Genomic DNA, 16,527 nt, shown 5'->3' with positions numbered 1-16,527 from the left:
CCACTGGGCGGCATAATTGCAGTAGCAAGAACTCTCTTGCCCATTATGTTGACAGTCTCACAAAAACCTTCAAGACAGACAGTCTACAAACAGGTTTCCTGTGCCATATCCATATACAACCCCAATCCACCAACCACCCCAAGAACTGGTTACAACGGAGTGTCCCCTTCATCACCCAGTACCAACCCAGACTGGAACAACTGAACCACATCCTTTGCACTCTTTTAATTATCTATCATCATGCCCTAAAATGAGGGACATTGTACCCAAGATCCTTCCCAAGCCTCGTAAAGTGGTGTTCTATCACCCACCCAACCTCCACAACATCCTAGTCAATTCACAGGGATCATATTCCTGTGGAAGATCCACGTGCAAGACCTGCCCAATCTACCCACCCGGTACTTCCTATTCCAGTCCCATTACAGGCTTGTCCTATCCCATTAGAAGCCAGACCTCCTGTGAAAGCCACAGTGTCCTACACTAGCTGTGCTGGATCACTGCACAGGTTTTTATATTGGTTTGACTACCAGCCAACTGTCTAGCAGAATGAATGACCACTGCCAGACTGTCACCAAGAGCAAAGTGGACTGCCCCTATGGCACAGCATGCAGCTGAATGTAACATGCTTGATTTTAATAGTTATTTCACTACTCGAGCTATCTCAACTTCACAAATGGGAGTTACCCTTACAACTCATTCTCCACTCCCAAAATTATCCCAGCCTAAACCTATGATAACCTACTGGCCTCACACCCTACACCCAAAAGTTTCTGCCCCCTCCATCCTATCACCTCCTCCAAGATCTTGTCCTCTCACCCTAATTGTGCGCTGGTCTTTGACAGTGCATCCTTTTCTGCTCCTCTCATTTTCCACTCCCCCACAGCCTCATGACACTGCATCTGGCAGTCTTGTCCTGCCACATTCTAGTCCCTGCATGCTCTGCCACACAGTGTTCTTCTCTCTCCCAACCTACTTGTACCCTGCTATTCCCTCCCCCTTCCCTGGCCCACTCTGGAATGCTGCTTGTGTTCCACAGACAACTGCACTCTGTCCAGAGCAGCTGGAATTAGGGGTCAGGCATACATGAGATGTACCTGCTTGTGTGACTGTGTGTGTGCTTTGGGTGCTTTCTTTTCTTTCCTGAAGAAGGCCTTGCCCAATATCTCAGTGTGTAACAGCCTTTTCACTGTGCCTCTCTGCAACTCATTTTTATAGTGAGAAGCAATCTGTTGTTGTTGTGGTGGTCTTCAGTCCAGAGACTGGTTTCATGTAGCTCTCCATGCCATGCTACTCTATCCTGTGCAAGCTTCTTCAAGTAACTACTGCAACCTACATCCTTATGAATCTGCTTAGTGTATTAATCTCTTGGTCTCCCTCCACGATTTTTACCCTCCACGCTGCTCTCCTATACTAAAGTGGTGGTCCCTTGATGCCTCAGGATATATCATATCGGCCGGTCGGTGTGGCCGTGCGGTTCTAGGCGCTTCAGTCTGGTACCGCGTGACCGCTACGGTCGCAGGTTCGAATCCTGCCTCGGGCATGGATGTGTGTGATGCCTTAGGTTAGTTAGGTTTAAGTAGTTCTAAGTTCTAGGGGACTGATGACCACAGATGTTACGTCCCATAGTGCTCAGAGCCATTTGAACCATTTTTATGTCATATCCTACCACCCAATCCCTTCTTCCAGTCAAGTTGTGCCACAAATTTCTCTTCTCCCCAATTCTATTCAGTACCTCCTCATTAGTTATGTGACCTACCCATCTAATTTTCAGCATTCTTCTGTAGCACCACATTTCGAAAGCTTCTCTTCTCTTCTTGTCCAAACTATTTATTGTCCATGTTTCACTTTCATACATGGCTACACTCCATACAAATACTTTCAGAAACGCCTTCCTGACACTTAAATCTAAACTCGATGTTAACAAATTTCTCTTCTTCAGAAACACTTTCCTTGCCACAGCCAGTCTACATTTTATACCCTCTCTACTTCAAACATCATCAGTTATTTTGCTCCCCAAATAACAAAACTCATCTACTACTTTAAGTGTGTCATTTCCTAATGTAATTCCCTCAGCATCACCCGACTTAATTCGACTACATTCCATTATCCTCGTTTTGCTTTTGTTGATGTTCATCTTATATCCTCCTTTCAAGTCACTGTCCATTCTGTTCAACTGCTCTTCCAGGTCCTTTGCTGTCTCTGATAGAATTACAATGTCATCGGTGAACCTCAAAATTTGTATTTCTTCTCCATGGATTTTAATTCCTACTCTGAATTTTTCTTTTGTTTCCTTTACTGGTTGCTCAGTATACAGATTGAATAACATCAGGTATAGGCTACAACCCTGTCTCACTCCCTTCCCAACAACTGCTTCCCTTTCATGCCCTTCCTTTATAACTGCCATCTTGTTTCTGAACAAACTGTAAATAGCCTTTTGCTCCCTGTATTTTACCCCTGCAAAATTCAGAATTTGAAAGAGAGTATTCAAGTCAACATTGTCAAAAGCTTTCTCTAAGTCTACAAATGCTAGAAATGTAGGTTTGCCTTTCCTTAATTCATCTTTTAAGATAAGTCATAGGGTCAGTATTACCTCACGTGTTCCAACATTTCTATGGAATACTAACTGAAGCAATCTACTCTCTTCATAATATTGTTGATATTCCATCCTATACTTTTCATTGTTTGATATATATCACATGGCTGCTTTCATATGTGGCCCTTCCTTTTCATTAGGTATGAAATGCCTGTGACTGGACTGTGGTTGGAGGAGGTGTGTGGGACATGTTTTCCATCTATGCCCACTACAAGGGAATGAACATGGGTGCAGGATTTGGAGCAAGAGTGGAATAGGAATGGAATGGACAAGGACATTCTGTAGTTTGGGTGAGTAGTGGAACATGACTTTGGGTGATGTGGGTAGAATTTTTGGTAGTATATCCCTCATCTCAAGTATGATGAGAGGTGAATAATGTGGCTGATTTTCTCAAGACCATGTATTTGTAGATTTGGGATTTGAAAGTAAAGTAATGAGTGCTCTACTACAACTTGCTGCTCTTGCAGTGACAGCCCTTTTCAAACATATTATTCCAGAGCTGTTTTTAGCATATTTGCCACTGCCAACTTGTGAGGCACAATTTGACTGTTAGCAGATCGCATATGTTTATTTGTAAATACATTGTTTATTTACTGCTGCCCACGTCAATTCCCCTTCCTATCTTCAACCTTTCTTAACAATTATTTTCAGTCATTGCTTTTGTCTTCCACCTGCCCAACTGTGAATCCATGCTCATTCTACCTCTGCCAATTCTGAAAACTCTCTTTTGCCCTAGAGAAACTTGAATCACACGTCCTCTTTCTGAAATTTTCTCTGGCACTTGGTATCTCTCCTAATGGGCTTACCATTAAAACTGGCATCTCAAGATGTCACCTGTCCTACAGTAAGAACCTTCGCCTTTTCCCATTCCATCAATTCTTCACCCTCACCAGACTGGTCCTTCATAATCATACAATCCAAGCTCAAACCACATTTGACAGCCTTTACTCCTTTCACAAAATCCTTTTACTCTATGATAACAGCTTCCTATCACTGCCCATCAAGGAATGGAACAGCTTTCTCAGCAACATCAGAGGAAGCTGTTCCAGCCATTCCTGTCTTACATCCACAGGGATTACCTATAGGCAAGAAAGAGCCTATCACTCCAACCCCTCATGCCCTGCTGACATACTCTGCCTTCAAAACTCCAAAAATTTCCTCTGCCTCCATGAAACACACTGAACATCCATCCTATAGCACTGTCATCAACATTTCACCAAAATTCTGACCCCTGCAAAAGTCTCAATAAAGGGCCTCACCATTAGCCAGAACTCTTAAGTTCAATCATGCTGGACTTGTGAAGGACCTTCTTTCCCTTACTCATTCTCTGCAGTGGAAACAATTTTTTGACATGCACCCCAAAGACAACAGCCAACCAAAACCACACACAGCCTCCAACCTGTGATCCTCCTGTCCTTCCAGCTCGTCATCCCTTGTAATCTTCCAGGAATTCCTCACTTCTAAGCTGACCTCACCTTTCTTTCCTAAATCACTCTCTATTGAGTTGGAAGTCACTCATATAGAACACACAGCTATCCATAACCTGAAAACCAATCCAAACATTGTCATCCTTCCCACAGAAAAAAGCTCCATCACTTTCTGACACCTCTGCATATGAATCTTATGATCATGATCCCATTCCTGAAGTTTAACATGACCTCCAGCACCTCCTCAAGGCCTTAGGTATATCCCAAAACCAGACACCTGAAACCATTGCCCTCCTTCCTCACACAAGCAACCCCCCCCCCTTTTGGATTCTTACCTTTCACCTTTCCCCCAAACCCAACATTACATGTCTCCTTACCTTACCAGTTATCCCACTGCCACTGGTCACAATGCTCCCACAGAAGAAACCTCTGCTTTTGATGACAAATACTTCCAAACTATTGTCTGTAACCTCCTATCCTACATTCAAGACATTGACCACTTCCTTCAACACCTTTCCACAGTTCCTGTACCATAGCTACAAAACTCCTTGTTGGTCACCATGGATGTGATGTGCTCATACACCAACATCCCCTATTCCCATGGCTGCAACACCATGGAGCACAGTCTTTCCAAACACCCTCCCAACACCAATCCTACCACCTCATTCCTAACCCTCCTAGCCAAGAACTTCCTGACCCACCATTATTTCACTTTTGAAGGCCAAATCTATAAACAAATCCATGGTACTGCCTTGAGTACATGCATGGCACCAACCTATGCAAACTTGTTTATGAGCAATCTGGAAGAATCCTTTCTATCCAGTCAACATCTAAAGCCTCTTATCTGGTACAGATTCATTGATGACATTTTCATGCTCTTGACTCATGGCAGGAACAACCTCTGCTTTTTCCTCTGTAACCTCAACACTTATTCCCAAATTCTTTTCACTGGTCCTTCTCAACTCGATATGCCACCTTCCTAGATGTTGGACTCAATGTTCCATGTCAAAAAGTCCCTTCCTTACTCACCTTGCCAGCTCTACAGTGAAAAGCAGCCATTGTCAGTACATACCAATAAGCCTTCCAGAGTGTTTATTGGCATTCAGAATGAACTCAAAAATTGTGATGAGGGACCTTCATCAGCTATAGAATATTTCAGAACAAATGAAAATTTGTGCTGAACTGGGACTCAAACCTAGATTTCCGGTCTGTCGCCTTACCACTTTGACTATCCAAGTATGCTTCCAGGTGTAGCCCAACTCTTCACTTGTCCTGGTATCCAGTTTTCCTCATGCTTGTACTGCATTACTGTGATTCTCATCCAGGGAGAGTAGACACTAGGACAAATGGAGATCTGGGCCACTCCTGGAAGTGTGCTTGGTCAGCTGATGTGGTTAAGGCAACCCTTCACGACATGCAGGAAATTCGAGTTCAAGTCCCAGTCCAGCACAAATTTTCATTCATTCTGAAATATTCTACAGCTGATGCAGAACCATAATTGCAATTTGTGAGTTCATTCTTAATTGAATCTGGTTGTTGAACATCACTGTATTGTCTCAGACTATGCATTGCAACCTTCATTGATGGATGATATCTCATCCATCTCATCCATAAACAGACATCTCATGTCATCTCCTCTTTGGACAAAGTAAACCTGTTAACCAGCCACTGACTAGTACTCCTTTGACCACTCAGTATCTCCATGGGCCTGAAAAGGTCAGCCACATCCTTCACGTCTTGTCACTTCCTGAGATGAGAGATATTCTACTGAAAATACCACCCACATCACCCAAAGTAGTGCTACACTGCCCTTCCACCCTACAGAATATCCTTATCCATCCCTATTCTAATTGTGCACCCAATCTTGCATCCCATGAGTCATTCCCTTGTGGTTGACCCAAGTGCAAGACCTGTCCCCACATGAGCTCCTACCACAGTCCTGTCGCAAGTATTTCCTACCCAATGAAATGCATGACCACATTTGAAAGCAGCCATGTTATATATCACTTATGCTGCAATTACTGTACAGCATGTGTGCATGACAAATAAACAACTGTCTACTCACATGAATGACCACCAACAAAATGTGGCAAACTGGAGACTTCAGTTCAGAGGCATTCAGTTGATGAACATGCTGCATGCCACAACACAAATGACTGCAACAGCTGCTTCACTTCACGGGCCTTTTGGATACCCCCTTCCAGCACAAGTTTCTCTCAACTGCACACAGGTGGAAATTGTCTCTCCAGCATATCCTGCATTCCACTAACATCCTGGCCTAAAACCTCCAATATCATGTTTGCCATTGCCTCACCTTTATCTTATGATGGAAGGAAGAAATTTTATCACTTACTACATTCTTGATTTTCATGGAGTAAAACTGTTGCATCAGGCACATTTATTTAATTTATTAATTCCTTGCAATTAACTCTATTCACAACACATTTTTCAGACGGTATCCACACATACCACTGAACATTCCTGCAAAATTATATAATTTTATGACACACAGTTCAGCACATATGATGTCTTAAACACTGAGATGCATCATAAACTAGTTTTTGTTTATAACAAGGCAAAAACTACCCATATTAATACTCATTCAGGCTTTGATAAGGAGAGCACTTGCTTCCAACAAACCTTAAACATAATTTCAAACCTTTTTTACATTTTTCTCACTTACATGGTTGAAGTCAAATATTTCACACATTAATTCATTTATAAAGTAATCTTAATTACAAGGCTATTTTATAGGTGAGTGTTCAGTTTTTTGAAGAATTAAGGATGTACAAGTACCTAAATAACTGCCACTAGTACAAGAAGGAAATAGTCTTGAAATTCTGGAAAGAGGGGAATGACTAAATGTAGAAATATGAAATAATGCATTCTGTTTGTGAGATGTTGATATGTCTGCAAGGCTGTTAATTAGATTACTTTCTTATGGGCTCCTCCATTCATTCACATATTGTGTTCTGTAAAACCTATTGTGGAGGAGAACATTCAAGGATGTGGATCAAGTTGAGTTATACTTTGACAACTGCTAATTTGCTCATACTGATAACTTTGAAAACTTCTTTTTACATGTTTATGTCTGATAGGTGAAGACAGCTGCTTGGGAAGAGATACTTCTACTGCTCACTTGCTATTTTTATCTAATACCTGAAACAAAGCATTTATGTAACTTTACACAAACAATTATCATCTGTGTATGTATTGATAACGTAAAAGCTGATTAATACAAACATTAGAAATATGTGAAATTTGCATCTCTGAGTCCAAATATGCTGGTAAATTGTAGAAATAGGTAATGAGGTACTCTTATTTTGTTTTTGAGTAGCTTCAGATGTGGCTTATTTTGTATTATATGGTTGCAGTTTGTATATCCTTGAGGTATGATAAAGTCATTGAACTCTCACTGAATCAGTTCAGATTTACAGAATTTGATGAAACATTGAGACAAAGTTTCACTGTAGCATTTTTGTATAGACTGATTTCATCTTAGTGTCAACTGAAGTAAATTAAAGATAACACACAAGATTTTTTTTATTAACTTTCAAACTGTGAGATCCTAAAAGACTTCTATGGCTACTACATAAGACAACTATTTCAGAGATAAGACTGCATCTGAATCTTGACTGAGTAAATCTGTTCCACTTACCAATAGGTCCTAGGTATGGGAGCTGGAAATGATTATCAAAAACTTCCAGTATATAGCCTCGTGATGGTTTGGTAACATGCACATTAAACCTCATACCTTGCTGTAACACAAATAATCAATATACGTAATCAGTTTTCAAATTACTTTAAAATTAATGATGCAGAATTATGAATGGTTTAGTTACCTGGATGACACAGATTTCATTTGGAGAAACAGTCATTTTCCCAAATTCTGTTGTAATATACAGTACACCTTGCTGTGGCACTGAAACAGTTACGGGCAGTCAGCTATTGCTTGTGTTATAAATGTCTTTCCTTTATGTATATAGAAGATTTTATAATTTGTGTTACTGCACAAAAATGAATTTTCTATTGGAAAAACTAATTTTCAGTGAGATCTGTCCAAATTTTGTTTTAACAATATGGCATAATTTGAAAAATGTAGCATACGAGGTGTGACTGGAAAGTTTTAAGAGTGGATCCACTACTGCTTATTGGTTTGGCAGGCAGGTACACGGAGAGTGGGGAGAGTGTCATTGCTTTGTCCTTGAATGCCCTCTGACAGAAAACTGCATTTCCTTTATTCAGTTCATTGTGGGAGCTGGTTGAGTGCAGGTCTGTTAGGGCTTGTTGCCAGATTCTGTCTGTGTGAAAATGGACGTAAAAACAGAGCAACGAATTTGTGTTAAATTTTGTTTTAAAACCAGGAAATCAGCTTCTGAGACTTACAAACTATTAAAAACAGCTTTTGGAGATAATTGTATGAGCCAGTCAAATGTTTCATCTGTTTCAACAGATTTAAAAACAGCCACAAACCATTTGATGATGTGCTGTTCTTCCACCTCAAAAACAAATGAAAATGTTGTGAAAGTTCGCGACTTAGCACACTCTGATCATAGACTTACAATTAGAGAGATTGCTGATGAACTTAATTTAAGTTTCTATGCAGTTCAGTCAGTTTTAACTGAAGATCTGAACATGTGTCGAGTGTCCACAAAATTCATTCCAAAAGTGTTGTCAAGTGACTAGTGACAATACCGACTTGAAGTGTGCCAAGAACTGATTAATTGGACTAAAATGACCCAGATTTGTTAAATATGGTAATTACAGGTGACAAATTGTGGGTATATGGATATGATCCTGAAACCAAATTGCAGTCTGCACAGTGGAAGACTCCAGGTTCACCACGACCTTAAGCATGGCAAAGTCGGTAGAAGGTGAAGACAATGTCGGTGATTTTTTTTCAATTATACCAGTATTGTGCATCATGAATTTACCCCTGGAGGACAGACAATTAACCAGGAATAGTACAAAAGTGTCCTTGAGTGTTTGCACAAAAAGGTGTGGAAGAAAAGGCCTGCATTGTGGAAAGACAGGAGTTGGGTGCTACACAATGACAATGCTCCAGCTCATTGTGCCTTCTCGATTGTTGAATTTTTGACCACATTCAAACTTCCTGTGCATCCACAACTACCATATTCCCCTGATTTGGCCCCTGCAGACTTCTACCTGTTTTCTAAACTGAAATTTTCTCTGAAATGGAAGCGATTGACTCAATTGAAGACATCCAGGCAAATACGGAGAGCATTCTTAACACACTTCAGGAAAAAAATTTCCAGGAATGTTTCTGAAAGTGGAAACACCATTGGAACTGGTGTGTTCAGTCAGAAGGGGACTAGTTTGAAGGAGATGCATCACAGTAGCATGTAAGTACCACCTTTGTACAATTACAAGCCCATTCTTAAAACTATCCAATTACATCTCATATGTGTGGTAATGAGTGCACTGCTGTGGAAAATGTAAAGTTCAGAGATTTCACATATGATATAAACAAATACTTCAAACATGTGAAAAGAAATAAGTGTATTTACAATAAAAACAATTATCCCAAGTGACCAGCTGGACATGAAATGCACGATAATTGAGATAAGACATTGTGGATAATGAAATGAGGGATGTTGTCTTCTATTTAGATAATAACAGAACAGGCTTCAAAACACTATGACATCAGAATGGACTCAAAGCTATGGTTTCATCAAACCAGATGCCTGTATGAAAGAAATTTTAAAAGTCTGTAATTATAGTAATCTGGCATTGCAAAATCTCTGCATAGTATGATTCAGTGGTGCAAATGATGTTTATAAAAATGAGCTTAGTGAAGCTACTTGAACACGGAAGATGATCACAAACAGAATAAAAGATCAAAAAGTTCTTGCAATAGGCTTATGTTACAGGCATGTTCTAATGATATGGTCATATGTAAACAAGGAAATCCAGAAAGCCAACAAGATTTACCAAATAATTTACCAAAAAATTGCAGATCTAAGGATAATGTTTTCTTTCTTGATACAACTGATTTTTAAAGAATGTGCATCATGAAACATGAAAACCACATAAACAAGAAAGGCAAATCCTATTTTATGTTAAAAAAACATGGCAAGATAATGAAAACTATTTACATAAATAATGAAATAAATGATCCAATTCTGTTGGAGACAATGTAACACCCAGACAGAAGAGGCTCCACTCAAAAATGCAACCAGCAACTGGCTACTGAATGTAAGCTTGCCCTCCTACACACAGATTCCACTGAAACAACAGCTGCAAAAGAAGCATATTCTGGAAGACATATGAATGAAAAATTCAACAAATTCATGAATATATTCAAACTAAAATGTGAGGAAGCATTTCCTAAAATAATACATTATGTTGGGGAATCTACTAAAAAGTACTGGGCTGCAAAAGGTATCAGGAAATCCTCTGAAACTCTGAAATATATTATTTCAATCAAACATAATAAGAGTGATCCAGCCTTCTTACAGTCTTTCTCAAATAGAAAAGGATGTACAGAGAACTGTTGCAGGATAAAATGATAAGACCACACAGAACTCAAACAATAAAAGCAAACTCATTTGGAATATAGTAAAACAAGAAACTGGAAATACAAAGCCAAAACAGATGAACATAAAAATTAGAAATAAAGATAGTGTAGCAGATAACACTAAGGACGTGACCAACTTTGTAAACAACTACTTTAGTAATATGGCAACCAAACTGGAAGAACAGATTCAAAAAGTACAATATTCAGCTGCAAATAACTATATACCTTACACAATGCTGCTGCTACACTCAGCTGGGGATGAAATCAGTATGATTGTACATAAATTTAAGAGTAAAATGTCCACAGCTCCAAATGAATTTTCAATGTGTCTACTAAAAGATTGCATTAGCAGCATCTAAGCACCCCTAACAGACATTATAAATGAGTCATTTTCATCAGGTTGCTTCCCTGATCATCTAAAGCATTCAGAATTCTTCCCATAGACAAAAAAGGTGATACAGGAAATATAGAGAATTACAGACCAGTTTCGTTGTTGTCTTCTTTTTCAAAAATAATAAAAGCTATTATCAAAAGCAGACTTATCAATTATGTAAATAAATACCAACTGCTACGCAAAGTGCAGTTTGGTTTCAGGTCTGGAAAAGGAAAAGAAGTTGCTGTAGCAAAATTTACAAAAATAGTTTTAGAAGGCCTAGATAAATGAGGACAAATAACAGACATTTTCCTAGATCTTAGTAAAGCATCTGACACAGTGGATCAGGAAATACTTCTGGGTAAACTTGAAGTGGTAGGAATACGGTGGTGAATAGATGGTTTAGCTCTTACATAGCATACAGAGTGCAGAGGGCAGAGATATCCAAAATTTCAAGTGACTCAAATTATTTGATTAAACATCTTTCAGATGAAGAATACTAAAGATCCTCAAGGGCCTGAGTTTGACTCATTACTGTTTTTCATTTGCATTAATGACTTCCTACTGTGGGTCACACATGGAAAAATGCTGTTATTTGCTGATGACAGCAGTACAGTAATTAAGACAGAACACAAGAGACATAAAAGTAAAGGCTGAACAGGCACCTATGGTGGCCCACTATGGTCAAATAACAGTAAAGTAACTCTTAATGTAAAGGCGACTAATAACATGAATTTCTATATAAATAAAAAACCTTATATGACAAAGCTTAAAGCACATAATGAGTCGGGGGTATCTCCAGAAACTTATTTCGACTGGAATCTCACTGACTGTAGTAGAATTGTCTTCAGTGATGAGTTCTGCTTCGAACTGAGCCCCGATAATCAGCAATGATATGTCTGGAGATGTCCCAGATATTGATGGAATACCAATCTAACTGTCACCCACCATGTGGCTAAACCACCATAAGTGATGGTCTGGGATGCCATTTCATTTTATGGTAGGACCCCTATGGTTGTCATTCCCATCACTCTTAGAGCACACCAGTATATCAATGATATTCTACACCCCATTTTGTTGCCCTTCATAGAGAATCATTGTAATGGGATTCCCTCCTCTAACATTATCTCTATCTGTCTCTCTCTCTCTCTCTCTCTCTCTCTCTCTCTCTCTCTCTCTCTTATTTTTTTTTTTAAATTAGTCAATACCAAGTAACTAGTATTAGGTGAACATTATCTCAGCCATTTCACTAAAAGAATTTTATTTGATTTTGTATATGATGTATTATATTTCAGGCTAAAAAGAATAAAAAGAAATTAACTGTACATACAGTTAAAATTCTTCTTCTTTTAGAAATATTTGAAATTATGAAGTATCTGGCTTATTTAAAATTGCTCTTATTAATTACACAATCTGACAATAATTATAAATTTTATTTCTGGACTCATTTACAAAGTAATGATATATTTTAGTGATAAATCTTCTTTTGTCAAGAAAGTCTGTAAACTCTTTGGAATATTGTGACTACTGCAGAATGTTGGGAGTAGTAGGCATGCCTCTGATGGAAATGCACGTGTTTTTAATTTTGTCTGCAACAATGTAATTAATGGTTTTATGAAAATGGAGATTGTAAAGTCAGTGTGATATACGAGGGTGAGTCAACTGAAAACCTTAAATTTGTAATAACAAATCGAAATATAGTGCCGTTATCCTGTACATTGGTAATCGTGCTGCAAACAGTGTGCAGAATGGCCTGTAGGTGGCAGCATAGTGCAGATGCACAGATACCATAGCAGTATCAGTATAAAGAAAGCCACCCCACTTGCGACTTGCACCAGGGAAGATCAGCATTCTGTTATTCGGTTTTTGCATAGTGAAGGTGTCAAACCTATTGAAATTCATCGACAAATGAAGGTTCAGTATGGTGATGCATGTTTGTCACAGCAGCAAGTCTATGAATGGAGTAGGAAAATTGCAAATGGTGTGACTTCAGTGGAAGATGCTCTTCGTCCAGGTCAGGCACAACGAGTTGTGATTTCACAGAACACTGCAGCAGTTGAAGCCATAGTGAAGGAAAACCACCAAGTGACACTGAATGACATTGCAGCATGTTTACAGATTAGTCATAGGTCAGCACACCATATTGTGCATGATGTGCTCCAGTTTCACAAAGTGTCTGCAAGATGGGTGCCATTGTGCTTCAGTTTCACAAAGTGTCTGCAAGATGGGTGCCACAGCAGCTGACTCCTGAAGTGAGAGAATGACGTGTTGATGCTTGTGAATAACTTCTTCAGCACTTTGAATGAGAAGGTGATGGCTTCCTTGCAAGAATCATTATGGGGGATGAAACCTGGGTTCACTTCCCCCAACTGGAAATGAAGAGAGCAAGCAAGGAATGGCGCCATTCCTCATCACCAAAACCAAAGAAGTTTCGAGCAGAACCATCAGCAGGGAAGGTTATGATGACTCTCTTTTGGGATGAAAAAGGTGTCATTTTTGAGCATTACATGACTAGAGGTACTACTGTCACCAGTGCATCATACACAGATCTCCTAAAAAATAATCTGCGGCCTGCAATCAAATCAAAGCAACACGGATTGCTGTCAGCAGATGTCCTTTTGCAACATGACAATGCAAGGCCCCACACTGCCCATACAACAGTTGCAACAATCACAGACCTGAACTTTGAGTGTCTTCCTCATCCACCATACTCACCAGACCTTGCCCCAAGTGATTTCCATATGTTTGGACAATGTAAAGACACAATGGGAGGAAAGAAGTTCCATTCTGATGAAGAGGTATGCGACATGGTGCATGAGTGGTTGTGCAGACTATGAAAAGAATTTTTTTCTAAAGGAATTTATGCACTTTGTAAATGCTGGAGGACTTGCATTGAGCATGGGGGAGACTATGTTGAAAGGTGATACAGCTTTATACCACTTTTGCACAATAAATAATATTTAAAAAAATTTAAGGTTTTCATTTGACTCACCCCCATAGAAGAGTGGGATGAAATAAAGGAAAATCATAGCAACAGATAGTAAACCATCAATTATTTAGTCTTCTGGAACCCACAATGTTATAAAAAAATTTCAGGCTCAAGACCGTGCCGCAAGACGCAAGAACTGCAGCCAACAAGAAGTCAAAATGAAGATAAGTAAAAAGTTTTTCTTTTGTACGAGGGCTCTCCACAAAGTACATTACATTTTTGTTTGTGTCTGTTAGGAGTGGGGCTAGTGCGGCCATCTTGGTGTCATGGCATTCCGCCGCTCAGTCGGCATCCTGCCGTGCTAGTGAGAGGTTCGTGCTGTACTCCGTTGAGTTACTGTGACAGTTTGAAATGTCAGCGTTAATTGAAAATGCCGTGAAGTGTGAAGTGCGTGCTGTAATAAGGTTTCTGACTACAAAAAACTGTACATCGATAGAAATCTATCAGCAGCTTTGTGAAGTGTATGGGGATAACATAATCACTGAAGGTGGAGTGCGTCAATGGGTCATAAAATTTAAAAATGGCCGAACTAACGTTCACGACAAAGAGCGAAGTGGAAGACCCAACATAGTGACTGCCGAACTTGTCGAAAAAGTCAATGCCGCGGTCCGTGAAAACCGTAATTTCACAATAATGGAACTCTCCATGAGTTTTCCACAAATTTCACGAAGTCAGTTGCACGAAATCATTACCGAAAAGCTTGGTTACCACAAGTTTTGTGCAAGATGGATACCAAAAATCTTGGCAGGGATTTACAAAAATCAGCGAATGGCTGCAGCGTTAACGTTTTTGGACGCTTACGAGAAAGATGGCGACTCATTACTTGATCGCATCATTACGGCACACAAATTCCCCCAAAAACCCAAGAAATGCATGCAGACAATGTCGGCAAGGAAGGTGAAGGCGACTGTCTTTTGGGACAGAAAAGGTGTGATTTTTGTGGATTTCCTGGAAAGAGGCACTACAATAAACTCTCAAAGGTATTGCCAAACTCTGCACAACCTCAGAAGAGCAATACAAAACAAGCGCAGGGGAAAGTTGGGCTCAAAGATCTTGCTGATTCACGACAACGCCCGGGCCCACTCGTGAAGTTCTCGAATCTTTTAAGTGGCACCGAGTGACTTCCACTTATTCCCAGCAATGAAGAAGTGGTTGGCTATGCAGCATTTTGATGATGACGCACAGCTTCAAGAAGAGGTAACCACGTGGTTGAAGGCGCAGGCGGCCGAATTTTATGACGAAGGAATTTCCAAGCTCGTCCCTCGTTACGATAAGTGCCTTAATTTAAATGGCAACTATGTAGAAAAGTAGTATTTAAGTGTGGCTTTCATCTGTATATAATAAAAAAATTTTCCAATACTTTATTTATTTTTAATTCCAAAACGTAATGTACTTTGTGGATAGCCCTCGTATATCTTATGCCTCTCGAAGCTTTCAAAACTTTTAGAGGTGGGATTTTAATGGTAATGTGTGGGAGGGTAAGATTACACCATCCTGGTTTTATATTTCATCATGATGAAGCCCACCTGCACATGACGAGAGTTTCTCTTGCGTGTCTTCATGTTTGCCAAACCCTGCCTTGGCCAGCAGAGTCACCAGGTCTCTCCCCAGATGAGAACGTTTGGAATGTTATTGGCAGGGCCCTCCAACCAGGCCAGGATTTTAGTAATCTAATGTTCCAATTGAACAGAATTTGGCTTGATATACCTCAGGAGAACCTCCAATTACTCTATCAGTCAATGCCTAGCTGAATACTGATTGCATAAAGGCCATAGGTCAACCAATATGTTGCTGACTTGCTCAATTTGTGAAGCTCTTTCTCTTGAATAAATCATCCAGTTTTTCTGAAACTGTAATAATCTGTTTGTCTGTACATGTACATCACATTTACCTGTTTCTGTCCCATTCAGATACGAGGGTAATCCCAAAAGTAAGGTGTCCTATTTTTTATAAGTACATAGACCTGTTTATTTCTCAAATGGTTTACATCAGTTTACAGCTTGAACACTCAGCTATTTTTCGACATAATCACCATTTTTGTTGATGCAATTTTGTAGATGCTGTGGCAGTTTTCGTATGCCCATGTCATACCAGCATGCCGCCATGCTGTTTAGAAAGTTATGAACCTCTTCTTTCACCTTGTCATTGGAGCTGAATAGCTGGGACCACAATTAATGCCGATAGGTACTGTGAGACTCTGAAAAAACTCAAAAGGGCAATTCAGAACTGGAGAAGAGGAATGTTGAGCAAAGGCATACACATTCTCCATGACAACGTTCACCCATACATCGCTCGGCAAACCGTTGCTCTCCTGCAACAGTTTCAGGGGAACATAATCACCCACCCACCCTATAGTCCTGACTTGGCAACCAGTGACTGTCACCTGTTCTCTAGGTTAAAAGAACATTTGGCCGGAAAGTGATTCAGCTCTGACGACGAGGTGAAAGAAGAGGTTCATAAATTTATAAACAGCATGACGCCAAGCTGGTATGACATGGGCATACAAAAACGGCCACAGCATCTACAAAAATGCATCGACAGAAATGGTGATTATGTCAAAATATAGCAAAATGTTTAAGCTGTTTACTGATGTAACCCATTGTAGAA

The 16,527-nt window shown here is 39.8% G+C and overlaps 1 protein-coding gene across 1 annotated transcript in view; it reads right to left on the bottom strand.

Moving 5' to 3' along the window:
* The window catches only part of LOC124776481 (homogentisate 1,2-dioxygenase), a 97,257-nt gene that overhangs the window by 37,000 nt on the left and 43,730 nt on the right, over window positions 1–16,527 (bottom strand). Inside the window, exons 5-6 of the mRNA XM_047251495.1 lie at window positions 7,863–7,942; window positions 7,679–7,778 (exon numbers count right to left, since the gene is read on the bottom strand). Coding sequence (XP_047107451.1) covers window positions 7,679–7,778; window positions 7,863–7,942 — 180 coding nt within the window. The remainder of the gene's footprint in view (window positions 1–7,678; window positions 7,779–7,862; window positions 7,943–16,527) is intronic.

The sequence above is a fragment of the Schistocerca piceifrons genome, chromosome 2 (genome assembly GCF_021461385.2).
Source record: "Schistocerca piceifrons isolate TAMUIC-IGC-003096 chromosome 2, iqSchPice1.1, whole genome shotgun sequence".
In the NCBI taxonomy this organism is placed as follows: Eukaryota; Metazoa; Arthropoda; class Insecta; order Orthoptera; family Acrididae; genus Schistocerca; species Schistocerca piceifrons.
Note: the sequence above shows the minus strand (reverse complement) of the source record. Positions and strands in the feature narration are given on the sequence as shown.